Raw genomic sequence first — 16108 nt, 5'->3', positions numbered from 1 at the left:
AGATGTTGAAGATGTAGGGGGGAGTATTGTTGTAGCAGGAGAGGTTGCCACAGTTTTAAACATAGTTATTCAGCATTGAATATTATGTTTAATGAAATGACTGTTGTTAACTCACAACATGTATACTCATGTTAAAATACCTAATGTTCCAAGTTGACAAGGCCTTCATTAATAAATGCTTTAGATGTTACCAAACTTGGGTGTTTGAAACAAGGTTTACTGAATCAAGCTCACCTGGGATAGTAGATCTACTCTTTGTGATTGAGATTGGTGTAGGGAATAGATTTAAAGTTACATGAAAATTGCATAGAACTGGTGGTAATTGTCACAATATTTGCATAGGAACGTGTTGAGATACTTCTGTTAGAGAATGGGCAGTGGCAACTTCAGTAAACTATTTAACCATTTTTGACTTTTACAATGGTGTACAGTATCAGTTAGTCATGAGAGTCAAACTAGTTGATCTGTGCTACTTTATTTCGTTCTGAGAGGTGTACTCTCTAATTAATGGATGATGCGTTTAGTACTTACAAATTTCATTTGTAGAGATGACAGCAGTTGTTGGAGACGTGGTAATTTCAGTTGTTGTTGGAGCTGTAGATGTCTGCGATATTGCTGTTGTGATTGAGGTCTCGGAAGTGAATGGTGACGTGGATGATGATGTTGGCGCAGGGGATGTAGTTGTCGTAGGAGAGTTTGTTGATGCTGAATTGAAACATTAACACACCATATTGTTATCTAATGAATTGATTTTTCCTCCTTTATAAACTCAATATATTGAGTAAATGATACATGATCGAAATGTTTGTGAAACACCATATTCTTTACAGAGGTATTTACAGATTGGAGTAGGGAATAGATAAGAAGTTACATGAAAATTGCATAAAACTAGTGGAAATTGTCACAATAAATGCATAGGAACTTGTTGAGATACTTCTGTTAGTGAATGGGGAGTGGCAACTGCAGTAAACAATTTAACTATTTTTGACTTTTATAATGGTTTACAGTATTAATTACTCATGAGAGTCAAACCAGTTGATCGGTGTTACTTTATTTTGTTTTGAGAGGTGTACTCTGTAATTAATGAACGATGTGTTTAGTACTTACTAATTTCAGTTGTAGAACTGACTGCAGTTGTTGGACTTTCAGTTGTTGTTGAAGCTGTCGAACCCTGCGACATTGCTGTTGAGCTGGTGGTCTCGGAAGTGAATGGTGACGTGGATGTTGATGTTGGAGCAGGGGATACAGTTGTCGTAGGAGAGCTTGTTGATGCTGAATTGTAACATTGACACACCATATTGTAATGGAATAAATTGAATATTCCTCATTTATAAACTCAATATATTGAGAAAATGATACATTATTGAAATGATTGTGAAACACCATATTCTTTACAGAGGTATTTAGATCGATTTATAAATGCTTTCACAAATATTTGTAAATTTTGATGATCCAAACGAGTGTGCTTGTGTCAGCTGTATTCACAGTGGGTGTAGTTTGAATTTGAGTAATTTAAATTAATGGAAGTGAAAAATACCTATTTAGATCATTATTAATTGCAACAAGAAGAGATCAATTACGTGGTTTGTTGATGAATTAGTTGTGGCAAAAATGATTGAAAACAGAACTGATGGAGTTGGAGTAGATCATGTGGCCACAACTGATTTTCAAGGTTTTTCATGATTTGAAACGAACCTAAAATGCAATCAAGTTGCTTCATTTTCATTGCGAAGGTGGCAATACTAAAGACAAAGAACACTTTACTCAGCACCATCTTCCTCCACTGACTAATTTTGTTTCAATCATGATTTCTGTGTTACTTGAATTATTAATAGAGGAGTGGAGCTCTGTGTGGTTGGTGTAGTCAATGACTCCGTAGAGATTGCTGTTGTAGATGTTGAAGATGTAGAGGGAGTATTGTTGTAGCAGGAGAAGTTGTCACAGTTTTAAACATCGTTATTCAGCATTGAATATTATGTTTAATGAAATGACTGTTGTTAACTCACAACATTTATGCTCATGTTAAAATACCGAATGTTCCAAGTTGACAAGGCCTTCATTAATAAATGCTTTAGATGTTACCAAACTTTGGTGTTTGAAACAAGGTTTACTGAATCAGGCTCACCTGGGATAGTTGATCTAGCGTTTGTGATTGAGATTGGTGTAGGGAATAGATTTAAAGTTACATGAATATTGCATAGAACTGGTGGAAATTGTCACAATAATTGCAAAGGAACATGTTGAGATACTTCTGTTAGAGAATGGGCAGTGCCAACTTCAGTAAACTATTTAACCATTTTTGACTTTTACAATGGTGTACAGTATCAGTTAGTCATGAGAGTCAAACTAGTTGATCTGTGCTACTTTATTTCGTTCTGAGAGGTGTACTCTCTAATTAATGGATGATGCGTTTAGTACTTACAAATTTCATTTGTAGAGATGACAGCAGTTGTTGGAGACATGGTAATTTCAGTTGTTGTTGGAGCTGTAGATGTCTGCGATATTGCTGTTGTGATTGAGGTCTCGGAAGTGAATGGTGACGTGGATGATGATGTTGGCGCAGGGGATGTAGTTGTCGTAGGAGAGTTTGTTGATGCTGAATTGAAACATTAACACACCATATTGTTATCTAATGAATTGATTTTTCCTCCTTTATAAACTCAATATATTGAGTAAATGATACATGATCGAAATGTTTGTGAAACACCATATTCTTTACAGAGGTATTTACAGATTGGAGTAGGGAATAGATAAGAAGTTACATGAAAATTGCATAAAACTAGTGGAAATTGTCACAATAAATGCATAGGAACTTGTTGAGATACTTCTGTTAGTGAATGGGGAGTGGCAACTGCAGTAAACAATTTAACTATTTTTGACTTTTATAATGGTTTACAGTATTAATTACTCATGAGAGTCAAACCAGTTGATCTGTGCTACTTTATTTAGTTCTGAGAGGTGTACTCTCAAATTAATGGATCATGCCTTTAGTACTTACAAATGTCAGTTGTAGAACTGACAGGAGTTGTTGGACTTTGAGTTGTTGTTGAAGCTGTCGAGCCCTGCGACATTGCTGTTGAGCTGGTGGTCTCGGAAGTGAATGGTGACGTGGATGTTAATGTTGGAGCAGGGGATACAGTTGTCGTAGGAGAGCTTGTTGATGCTGAATTGTAACATTGACACACCATATTGTAATGGAATAAATTGAATATTCCTCATTTATAAACTCAATATATTGAGAAAATGATACATTATTGAAATGATTGTGAAACACCATATTCTTTACAGAGGTATTTAGATCGATTTATAAATGCTTTCACAAATATTTGTAAATTTTGATGATCCAAACGAGTGTGCTTGTGTCAGCTGTATTCACAGTGGGTGTAGTTTGAATTTGAGTAATTTAAATTAATGGAAGTGAAAAATACCTATTTAGATCATTATTAATTGCAACAAGAAGAGATCAATTACGTGGTTTGTTGATGAATTAGTTGTGGCAAAAATGATTGAAAACAGAACTGATGGAGTAGGAGTAGATCATGTGTCCACAACTGATTTTCAAGGTTTTTCATGATTTGAAACGAACCTAAAATGCAATCAAGTTGCTTCATTTTCATTGCGAAGGTGGCAATACTAAAGACAAAGAACACTTTACTCAGCACCATCTTCCTCCACTGACTAATTTTGTTTCAATCATGATTTCTGTGTTACTTGAATTATTAATAGAGGAGTGGAGCTCTGTGTGGTTGGTGTAGTCAATGACTCCGTAGAGATTGCTGTTGTAGATGTTGAAGATGTAGAGGGAGTATTGTTGTAGCAGGAGAGGTTGTCACAGTTTTAAACATCGTTATTCAGCATTGAATATTATGTTTAATGAAATGACTGTTGTTAACTCACAACATTTATGCTCATGTTAAAATACTGAATGTTCCAAGTTGACAAGGCCTTCATTAATAAATGCTTTAGATGTTACCAAACTTGGGTGTTTGAAACAAGGTTTACTGAATCAGGCTCACCTGGGATAGTTGATCTAGCGTTTGTGATTGAGATTGGTGTAGGGAATAGATTTAAAGTTACATGAATATTGCATAGAACTGGTGGAAATTGTCACAATAATTGCAAAGGAACATGTTGAGATACTTCTGTTAGAGAATGGGCAGTGCCAACTTCAGTAAACTATTTAACCATTTTTGACTTTTACAATGGTGTACAGTATCAGTTAGTCATGAGAGTCAAACTAGTTGATCTGTGCTACTTTATTTCGTTCTGAGAGGTGTACTCTCTAATTAATGGATGATGCGTTTAGTACTTACAAATTTCATTTGTAGAGATGACAGCAGTTGTTGGAGACGTGGTAATTTCAGTTGTTGTTGGAGCTGTAGATGTCTGCGATATTGCTGTTGTGATTGAGGTCTCGGAAGTGAATGGTGACGTGGATGATGATGTTGGCGCAGGGGATGTAGTTGTCGTAGGAGAGTTTGTTGATGCTGAATTGAAACATTAACACACCATATTGTTATCTAATGAATTGATTTTTCCTCCTTTATAAACTCAATATATTGAGTAAATGATACATGATCGAAATGTTTGTGAAACACCATATTCTTTACAGAGGTATTTACAGATTGGAGTAGGGAATAGATAAGAAGTTACATGAAAATTGCATAAAACTAGTGGAAATTGTCACAATAAATGCATAGGAACTTGTTGAGATACTTCTGTTAGTGAATGGGGAGTGGCAACTGCAGTAAACAATTTAACTATTTTTGACTTTTATAATGGTTTACAGTATTAATTACTCATGAGAGTCAAACCAGTTGATCTGTGCTACTTTATTTAGTTCTGAGAGGTGTACTCTCAAATTAATGGATGATGCCTTTAGTACTTACAAATGTCAGTTGTAGAACTGACAGGAGTTGTTGGACTTTGAGTTGTTGTTGAAGCTGTCGAGCCCTGCGACATTGCTGTTGAGCTGGTGGTCTCGGAAGTGAATGGTGACGTGGATGTTAATGTTGGAGCAGGGGATACAGTTGTCGTAGGAGAGCTTGTTGATGCTGAATTGTAACATTGACACACCATATTGTAATGGAATAAATTGAATGTTCCTCCTTTATAAACTCAATGTATTGAGTAAATGATACATGATTGAAATGTTTGTGAAACACCATATTTTTTACAGAGTAATTAAATCTATTTATAAATGCTTTAACATATATTTGTACACTTTGATGATCCAAACAAGTGTGCTTGTGTCACCTGTATTCACAGTGGGTGTCTTTGAAATTTGAGTAATTTAAATTGATGGATATGAAAAATTCCTATTTATAACAGTATCACTTGCAACAAAAAGAGAACAATTGGAAAGTTGGCTGATGGATTAGTTGTGGAAAATATTACTGAAAACAGACCTGATGGAGTAGGGGTAGATCATATGGCCACATTTGATTTTTAAGATTTTTCATGATCTGAAACGAACTTGAAATGCAATCAAGTGGCTTCTTTTTCATTTCTGAAGGTGTCAATACTAAAGACAAAGAATACTTTTCTCAGTACCCTCTTCCTCCCCTGACAAATTTTGGTGCAAACATGTTTTCTGTGTTACTTGAATTATTAACAGAGGAACAATTCCATTTGTTATCGAGAGAGCATTTGCAATTCCCATATTTCTGTTATTGTGGAACTGAGGTCAGGTGTGGTAGATAGAATAGTGTCTGTTGATCCTGGAGAGGTGGAGCTCTGTGTGGTTGGTGTGGTCAATGACTCTGTAGAGATTGCTGTTGTAGATGTTGACGATGTAGGGGGAGTATTGTCGAAGCAGGAGCGTTTGTCACAGTTTTAAACATCTTTATTCAGCATTGAATATTATGTTGAATGAAATGACTGTTGTTAACTCACAACATGTATACTCATGTTAAAATACCGAATGTTCCAAGTTGACAAGGACTTCATTAATAGATGCTTTAGATGTTACCAAAGTTGGGTGTTTGAAAAAAGCGTTACTGAATCAGGCTCATCTGGGATAGTAGATCTAGCATTTGTGATTGAGACTGATGTAAGAAATGGATTTAAAGTTACATGAAAATTGCATAGAACTGGTGGTAATTGTCACAATAATGGCATAGGACCGTGTTGAGATACTTCTGTTAGAGAATGGGCAGTGCCAACTGCAGTAAACTATTTAACTATTTTTGACATTTATAATGGTTTACAGTATTAATTACTCATGAGAATCAAACTAGTTGATCTGTGCTACTTTATTTCGTTCTGAGAAGTGTACTCTCTAATTAATGGATGATGCCTTTAGTACTTACAAATTTCAGTTGTAGAACTGACAGCAGTTGTTGGAGACGTGGTAATTTCAGTTGTTGTTGGAGCTGTAGATGTCTGCGATATTGCTGTTGTGCTTGAGGTCTCGGAAGTGAATGGTGACGTGGATGATGATGTTGGAGCAGGGGATGTAGTTGTCGTAGGAGAGTTTGTTGATGCTGAATTGAAACATTAACACACCATATTGTTATTGAATTAATTGATTTTCCTCCTTTATAAACTCAATATATTGAGTAAATGATACATGATCGAAATGTTAGTAAAACACCATATTCTTTACAGAGATATTTAGAGACTGAAGTAGGGAATAGATATGAAGTTACATGAAAATTGCATAAAACTGGTGGTAACTGTCACGATAAATGCATAGGAACTTGTTGAGATACTTCTGTTAGAGAATGGGCAGTGGCAACTGCAGTAAACTATTTAACTATTTTTGACTTTTATAATGGTTTACAGTATTAATTACTCATGAGTGTCAAACCAGTTGATCTGTGCTACTTTATTTAGTTCTGAGAGGTGTACTCTCTCATTAATGGTTGTTGCCTTTAGTACTTACAAATTTCAGTTGTAAAACTGACAGCAGTTGTTGGAGATGTGGTAATTTCAGTTGTTGTTGGAGCTGAAGAGGTCTGCGATACTGCTGTTGTGCTTGAGGTCTCGGAAGTGAATGGTGACGTGGAGGTTGATGTTGGAGCAGGGGATACAGTTGTCGTAGGGGAGCTTGTTGATGCTGTATTGAAACATGGACACACCATATTGTTATTGAATAAATTGAATATTCCTCATTTATAGACTCAGTATATTGAGTAAATGATATATGATTGAAATGTTTGTGAAACACCATATTCTTTACAGAGGTATTTAGATCTATTTATAAATGCTTTAACAAATATTTGTATATTTTGATGATCCAAACAAGTGTGTTTGTGTCAGCTGTATTCACAGTGGGTGTAGATTAACTTTGAGTAATTTAAAGTGATTGAAGTGAAAAATTCCCATTTATATCAGTTTCACTTGCAACAAGAGGACATCAAATGGAAGTTTGCTGATGGATTAGTTGTGGGAAAAATGATTGAAAATAGAGCTGATGGAGTAGGAGTAGATCATATGGCCACAATTGATTTTCAAGATTTTTCATGATCTGAAACTAATCTGAAATGCAATCAAGTTCCTTCATTTTCATTTGTGAAGGTGGCAATACTAAAGACAAAGAACACTATTCTCAGGACCATCTTTCTTCACTGACTAATTTTGGTGCAAACATGTTTTCTGTGTGACTTGAAATATTAACAGAGGAACAATTCCATTTTTTTATAGACAGAGCAAGTTGACAAGGCCTTCATTAATAAATGCTTTAGATGTTACCAAAGTTGGGTGTTTGCAACAAGGTTTACTGAATCAGGCTCACCTGGGATAGTTGATCTAGCATTTGTAATTGAGACTGGTGTAGGGAATAGATTTAAAGTTACATGAAAATTTCATAGAACTGGTGGTAATTGTCACAATAATGGCTTAGGAAAGTGTTGTGATACTTCTGTTAGAGAATGGGCAGTGCCAACTGCAGTAAACTATTTAACTATTTTTGACATTTATAATGGTTTACAGTATTAATTACTCATGAGAGTCAAACTAGTTGATCTGTGCTACTTTATTTCGTTCTGAGAAGTGTACTCTCTAATTAATGGATGATGCATTTAGTACTTACAAATTTCAGTTATAGAACTGACAGCAGTTGTTGGAGACGTGGTAATTTCAGTTGTTGTTGGAGCTGTAGATGTCTGCGATATTGCTGTTGTGCTTGAGGTCTCGGAAGTGAATGGTGACGTGGATGATGATGTTGGAGCAGGGGATGTAGTTGTCGTAGGAGAGTTTGTTGATGCTGAATTGAAACATTAACACACCATATTGTTATTCAATTAATTGATTTTTCCTCCTTTATAAACTCAATATATTGAGTAAATGATACATGATCGAAATGTTGGTAAAACACCATATTCTTTACAGAGATATTTAGAGACTGAAGTAGGGAATAGATATGAAGTTACATGAAAATTGCATAAAACTGGTGGTAATTGTCACGATAAATGCATAGGAACTTGTTGAGATACTTCTGTTAGAGAATGGGCAGTGGCAACTGCAGTAAACAATTTAACTATTTTTGACTTTTAGAATGGTTTACAGTATTAATTACACATGAGAGTCAAACCAGTTGATCTGTGCTACTTTATTTCGTTCTGAGAGGTGTACTCTCTCATTAATGGATGATGCGTTTAGTACTTACAAATTTCATTTGTAGAGATGACAGCAGTTGTTGGAGACGTGGTAATTTCAGTTGTTGTTGGAGCTGTAGATGTCTGCGATATTGCTGTTGTGATTGAGGTCTCGGAAGTGAATGGTGACGTGGATGATGATGTTGGCGCAGGGGATGTAGTTGTCGTAGGAGAGTTTGTTGATGCTGAATTGAAACATTAACACACCATATTGTTATCTAATGAATTGATTTTTCCTCCTTTATAAACTCAATATATTGAGTAAATGATACATGATCGAAATGTTTGTGAAACACCATATTCTTTACAGAGGTATTTACAGATTGGAGTAGGGAATAGATAAGAAGTTACATGAAAATTGCATAAAACTAGTGGAAATTGTCACAATAAATGCATAGGAACTTGTTGAGATACTTCTGTTAGTGAATGGGGAGTGGCAACTGCAGTAAACAATTTAACTATTTTTGACTTTTATAATGGTTTACAGTATTAATTACTCATGAGAGTCAAACCAGTTGATCTGTGCTACTTTATTTAGTTCTGAGAGGTGTACTCTCAAATTAATGGATGATGCCTTTAGTACTTACAAATGTCAGTTGTAGAACTGACAGGAGTTGTTGGACTTTGAGTTGTTGTTGAAGCTGTCGAGCCCTGCGACATTGCTGTTGAGCTGGTGGTCTCGGAAGTGAATGGTGACGTGGATGTTAATGTTGGAGCAGGGGATACAGTTGTCGTAGGAGAGCTTGTTGATGCTGAATTGTAACATTGACACACCATATTGTAATGGAATAAATTGAATATTCCTCATTTATAAACTCAATATATTGAGAAAATGATACATTATTGAAATGATTGTGAAACACCATATTCTTTACAGAGGTATTTAGATCGATTTATAAATGCTTTCACAAATATTTGTAAATTTTGATGATCCAAACGAGTGTGCTTGTGTCAGCTGTATTCACAGTGGGTGTAGTTTGAATTTGAGTAATTTAAATTAATGGAAGTGAAAAATACCTATTTAGATCATTATTAATTGCAACAAGAAGAGATCAATTACGTGGTTTGTTGATGAATTAGTTGTGGCAAAAATGATTGAAAACAGAACTGATGGAGTAGGAGTAGATCATGTGGCCACAACTGATTTTCAAGGTTTTTCATGATTTGAAACGAACCTAAAATGCAATCAAGTTGCTTCATTTTCATTGCGAAGGTGGCAATACTAAAGACAAAGAACACTTTACTCAGCACCATCTTCCTCCACTGACTAATTTTGTTTCAATCATGATTTCTGTGTTACTTGAATTATTAATAGAGGAGTGGAGCTCTGTGTGGTTGGTGTAGTCAATGACTCCGTAGAGATTGCTGTTGTAGATGTTGAAGATGTAGAGGGAGTATTGTTGTAGCAGGAGAGGTTGTCACAGTTTTAAACATCGTTATTCAGCATTGAATATTATGTTTAATGAAATGACTGTTGTTAACTCACAACATTTATGCTCATGTTAAAATACCGAATGTTCCAAGTTGACAAGGCCTTCATTAATAAATGCTTTAGATGTTACCAAACTTGGGTGTTTGAAACAAGGTTTACTGAATCAGGCTCACCTGGGATAGTTGATCTAGCGTTTGTGATTGAGATTGGTGTAGGGAATAGATTTAAAGTTACATGAATATTGCATAGAACTGGTGGAAATTGTCACAATAATTGCAAAGGAACATGTTGAGATACTTCTGTTAGAGAATGGGCAGTGCCAACTTCAGTAAACTATTTAACCATTTTTGACTTTTACAATGGTGTACAGTATCAGTTAGTCATGAGAGTCAAACTAGTTGATCTGTGCTACTTTATTTCGTTCTGAGAGGTGTACTCTCTAATTAATGGATGATGCGTTTAGTACTTACAAATTTCATTTGTAGAGATGACAGCAGTTGTTGGAGACGTGGTAATTTCAGTTGTTGTTGGAGCTGTAGATGTCTGCGATATTGCTGTTGTGATTGAGGTCTCGGAAGTGAATGGTGACGTGGATGATGATGTTGGCGCAGGGGATGTAGTTGTCGTAGGAGAGTTTGTTGATGCTGAATTGAAACATTAACACACCATATTGTTATCTAATGAATTGATTTTTCCTCCTTTATAAACTCAATATATTGAGTAAATGATACATGATCGAAATGTTTGTGAAACACCATATTCTTTACAGAGGTATTTACAGATTGGAGTAGGGAATAGATAAGAAGTTACATGAAAATTGCATAAAACTAGTGGAAATTGTCACAATAAATGCATAGGAACTTGTTGAGATACTTCTGTTAGTGAATGGGGAGTGGCAACTGCAGTAAACAATTTAACTATTTTTGACTTTTATAATGGTTTACAGTATTAATTACTCATGAGAGTCAAACCAGTTGATCTGTGCTACTTTATTTAGTTCTGAGAGGTGTACTCTCAAATTAATGGATGATGCCTTTAGTACTTACAAATGTCAGTTGTAGAACTGACAGGAGTTGTTGGACTTTGAGTTGTTGTTGAAGCTGTCGAGCCCTGCGACATTGCTGTTGAGCTGGTGGTCTCGGAAGTGAATGGTGACGTGGATGTTAATGTTGGAGCAGGGGATACAGTTGTCGTAGGAGAGCTTGTTGATGCTGAATTGTAACATTGACACACCATATTGTAATGGAATAAATTGAATGTTCCTCCTTTATAAACTCAATGTATTGAGTAAATGATACATGATTGAAATGTTTGTGAAACACCATATTTTTTACAGAGTAATTAAATCTATTTATAAATGCTTTAACATATATTTGTACACTTTGATGATCCAAACAAGTGTGCTTGTGTCACCTGTATTCACAGTGGGTGTCTTTGAAATTTGAGTAATTTAAATTGATGGATATGAAAAATTCCTATTTATAACAGTATCACTTGCAACAAAAAGAGAACAATTGGAAAGTTTGCTGATGGATTAGTTGTGGAAAATATTACTGAAAACAGACCTGATGGAGTAGGGGTAGATCATATGGCCACATTTGATTTTTAAGATTTTTCATGATCTGAAACGAACTTGAAATGCAATCAAGTGGCTTCTTTTTCATTTCTGAAGGTGTCAATACTAAAGACAAAGAATACTTTTCTCAGTACCCTCTTCCTCCCCTGACAAATTTTGGTGCAAACATGTTTTCTGTGTTACTTGAATTATTAACAGAGGAACAATTCCATTTGTTATCGAGAGAGCATTTGCAATTCCCATATTTCTGTTATTGTGGAACTGAGGTCAGGTGTGGTAGATAGAATAGTGTCTGTTGATCCTGGAGAGGTGGAGCTCTGTGTGGTTGGTGTGGTCAATGACTCTGTAGAGATTGCTGTTGTAGATGTTGACGATGTAGGGGGAGTATTGTCGAAGCAGGAGCGTTTGTCACAGTTTTAAACATCTTTATTCAGCATTGAATATTATGTTGAATGAAATGACTGTTGTTAACTCACAACATGTATACTCATGTTAAAATACCGAATGTTCCAAGTTGACAAGGACTTCATTAATAGATGCTTTAGATGTTACCAAAGTTGGGTGTTTGAAAAAAGCGTTACTGAATCAGGCTCATCTGGGATAGTAGATCTAGCATTTGTGATTGAGACTGATGTAAGAAATGGATTTAAAGTTACATGAAAATTGCATAGAACTGGTGGTAATTGTCACAATAATGGCATAGGACCGTGTTGAGATACTTCTGTTAGAGAATGGGCAGTGCCAACTGCAGTAAACTATTTAACTATTTTTGACATTTATAATGGTTTACAGTATTAATTACTCATGAGAATCAAACTAGTTGATCTGTGCTACTTTATTTCGTTCTGAGAAGTGTACTCTCTAATTAATGGATGATGCCTTTAGTACTTACAAATTTCAGTTGTAGAACTGACAGCAGTTGTTGGAGACGTGGTAATTTCAGTTGTTGTTGGAGCTGTAGATGTCTGCGATATTGCTGTTGTGCTTGAGGTCTCGGAAGTGAATGGTGACGTGGATGATGATGTTGGAGCAGGGGATGTAGTTGTCGTAGGAGAGTTTGTTGATGCTGAATTGAAACATTAACACACCATATTGTTATTCAATTAATTGATTTTTCTCCTTTATAAACTCAATATATTGAGTAAATGATACATGATCGAAATGTTAGTAAAACACCATATTCTTTACAGAGATATTTAGAGACTGAAGTAGGGAATAGATATGAAGTTACATGAAAATTGCATAAAACTGGTGGTAACTGTCACGATAAATGCATAGGAACTTGTTGAGATACTTCTGTTAGAGAATGGGCAGTGGCAACTGCAGTAAACTATTTAACTATTTTTGACTTTTATAATGGTTTACAGTATTAATTACTCATGAGTGTCAAACCAGTTGATCTGTGCTACTTTATTTAGTTCTGAGAGGTGTACTCTCTCATTAATGGTTGTTGCCTTTAGTACTTACAAATTTCAGTTGTAAAACTGACAGCAGTTGTTGGAGATGTGGTAATTTCAGTTGTTGTTGGAGCTGAAGAGGTCTGCGATACTGCTGTTGTGCTTGAGGTCTCGGAAGTGAATGGTGACGTGGAGGTTGATGTTGGAGCAGGGGATACAGTTGTCGTAGGGGAGCTTGTTGATGCTGTATTGAAACATGGACACACCATATTGTTATTGAATAAATTGAATATTCCTCATTTATAGACTCAGTATATTGAGTAAATGATATATGATTGAAATGTTTGTGAAACACCATATTCTTTACAGAGGTATTTAGATCTATTTATAAATGCTTTAACAAATATTTGTATATTTTGATGATCCAAACAAGTGTGTTTGTGTCAGCTGTATTCACAGTGGGTGTAGATTAACTTTGAGTAATTTAAAGTGATTGAAGTGAAAAATTCCCATTTATATCAGTTTCACTTGCAACAAGAGGACATCAAATGGAAGTTTGCTGATGGATTAGTTGTGGGAAAAATGATTGAAAATAGAGCTGATGGAGTAGGAGTAGATCATATGGCCACAATTGATTTTCAAGATTTTTCATGATCTGAAACTAATCTGAAATGCAATCAAGTTCCTTCATTTTCATTTGTGAAGGTGGCAATACTAAAGACAAAGAACACTATTCTCAGGACCATCTTTCTTCACTGACTAATTTTGGTGCAAACATGTTTTCTGTGTGACTTGAAATATTAACAGAGGAACAATTCCATTTTTTTATAGACAGAGCAAGTTGACAAGGCCTTCATTAATAAATGCTTTAGATGTTACCAAAGTTGGGTGTTTGCAACAAGGTTTACTGAATCAGGCTCACCTGGGATAGTTGATCTAGCATTTGTAATTGAGACTGGTGTAGGGAATAGATTTAAAGTTACATGAAAATTTCATAGAACTGGTGGTAATTGTCACAATAATGGCTTAGGAAAGTGTTGTGATACTTCTGTTAGAGAATGGGCAGTGCCAACTGCAGTAAACTATTTAACTATTTTTGACATTTATAATGGTTTACAGTATTAATTACTCATGAGAGTCAAACTAGTTGATCTGTGCTACTTTATTTCGTTCTGAGAAGTGTACTCTCTAATTAATGGATGATGCATTTAGTACTTACAAATTTCAGTTATAGAACTGACAGCAGTTGTTGGAGACGTGGTAATTTCAGTTGTTGTTGGAGCTGTAGATGTCTGCGATATTGCTGTTGTGCTTGAGGTCTCGGAAGTGAATGGTGACGTGGATGATGATGTTGGAGCAGGGGATGTAGTTGTCGTAGGAGAGTTTGTTGATGCTGAATTGAAACATTAACACACCATATTGTTATTCAATTAATTGATTTTTCCTCCTTTATAAACTCAATATATTGAGTAAATGATACATGATCGAAATGTTGGTAAAACACCATATTCTTTACAGAGATATTTAGAGACTGAAGTAGGGAATAGATATGAAGTTACATGAAAATTGCATAAAACTGGTGGTAATTGTCACGATAAATGCATAGGAACTTGTTGAGATACTTCTGTTAGAGAATGGGCAGTGGCAACTGCAGTAAACAATTTAACTATTTTTGACTTTTAGAATGGTTTACAGTATTAATTACACATGAGAGTCAAACCAGTTGATCTGTGCTACTTTATTTCGTTCTGAGAGGTGTACTCTCTCATTAATGGATGATGCGTTTAGTACTTACAAATTTCATTTGTAGAGATGACAGCAGTTGTTGGAGACGTGGTAATTTCAGTTGTTGTTGGAGCTGTAGATGTCTGCGATATTGCTGTTGTGATTGAGGTCTCGGAAGTGAATGGTGACGTGGATGATGATGTTGGCGCAGGGGATGTAGTTGTCGTAGGAGAGTTTGTTGATGCTGAATTGAAACATTAACACACCATATTGTTATCTAATGAATTGATTTTTCCTCCTTTATAAACTCAATATATTGAGTAAATGATACATGATCGAAATGTTTGTGAAACACCATATTCTTTACAGAGGTATTTACAGATTGGAGTAGGGAATAGATAAGAAGTTACATGAAAATTGCATAAAACTAGTGGAAATTGTCACAATAAATGCATAGGAACTTGTTGAGATACTTCTGTTAGTGAATGGGGAGTGGCAACTGCAGTAAACAATTTAACTATTTTTGACTTTTATAATGGTTTACAGTATTAATTACTCATGAGAGTCAAACCAGTTGATCTGTGCTACTTTATTTAGTTCTGAGAGGTGTACTCTCAAATTAATGGATGATGCCTTTAGTACTTACAAATGTCAGTTGTAGAACTGACAGGAGTTGTTGGACTTTGAGTTGTTGTTGAAGCTGTCGAGCCCTGCGACATTGCTGTTGAGCTGGTGGTCTCGGAAGTGAATGGTGACGTGGATGTTAATGTTGGAGCAGGGGATACAGTTGTTGTAGGAGAGCTTGTTGATGCTGAATTGTAACATTGACACACCATATTGTAATGGAATAAATTGAATATTCCTCATTTATAAACTCAATATATTGAGAAAATGATACATTATTGAAATGATTGTGAAACACCATATTCTTTACAGAGGTATTTAGATCGATTTATAAATGCTTTCACAAATATTTGTAAATTTTGATGATCCAAACGAGTGTGCTTGTGTCAGCTGTATTCACAGTGGGTGTAGTTTGAATTTGAGTAATTTAAATTAATGGAAGTGAAAAATACCTATTTAGATCATTATTAATTGCAACAAGAAGAGATCAATTACGTGGTTTGTTGATGAATTAGTTGTGGCAAAAATGATTGAAAACAGAACTGATGGAGTAGGAGTAGATCATGTGGCCACAACTGATTTTCAAGGTTTTTCATGATTTGAAACGAACCTAAAATGCAATCAAGTTGCTTCATTTTCATTGCGAAGGTGGCAATACTAAAGACAAAGAACACTTTACTCAGCACCATCTTCCTCCACTGACTAATTTTGTTTCAATCATGATTTCTGTGTTACTTGAATTATTAATAGAGGA

At 35.3% G+C, this 16108-nt stretch overlaps 1 protein-coding gene across 1 annotated transcript in view; it reads right to left on the bottom strand.

The window, feature by feature from the left end:
- Positions 1–16108, bottom strand: part of LOC138743594 (mucin-19-like) — a 107104-nt gene that overhangs the window by 54121 nt on the left and 36875 nt on the right. Inside the window, exons 43-60 of the mRNA XM_069899107.1 lie at positions 15377–15541; positions 14801–14974; positions 14225–14398; positions 13076–13249; positions 12501–12674; positions 11079–11243; positions 10503–10676; positions 9188–9352; positions 8612–8785; positions 8036–8209; positions 6887–7060; positions 6312–6485; positions 4890–5054; positions 4314–4487; positions 2999–3163; positions 2423–2596; positions 1108–1272; positions 532–705 (exon numbers count right to left, since the gene is read on the bottom strand). Of these exons, the coding sequence (XP_069755208.1) occupies positions 532–705; positions 1108–1272; positions 2423–2596; positions 2999–3163; positions 4314–4487; positions 4890–5054; positions 6312–6485; positions 6887–7060; positions 8036–8209; positions 8612–8785; positions 9188–9352; positions 10503–10676; positions 11079–11243; positions 12501–12674; positions 13076–13249; positions 14225–14398; positions 14801–14974; positions 15377–15541 (3078 nt within the window). The remainder of the gene's footprint in view (positions 1–531; positions 706–1107; positions 1273–2422; positions 2597–2998; positions 3164–4313; positions 4488–4889; positions 5055–6311; positions 6486–6886; positions 7061–8035; positions 8210–8611; positions 8786–9187; positions 9353–10502; positions 10677–11078; positions 11244–12500; positions 12675–13075; positions 13250–14224; positions 14399–14800; positions 14975–15376; positions 15542–16108) is intronic.

The sequence above is a fragment of the Narcine bancroftii genome, chromosome 9 (genome assembly GCF_036971445.1).
Source record: "Narcine bancroftii isolate sNarBan1 chromosome 9, sNarBan1.hap1, whole genome shotgun sequence".
Taxonomy (NCBI): domain Eukaryota; kingdom Metazoa; phylum Chordata; class Chondrichthyes; order Torpediniformes; family Narcinidae; genus Narcine; species Narcine bancroftii.
Note: the sequence above shows the minus strand (reverse complement) of the source record. Positions and strands in the feature narration are given on the sequence as shown.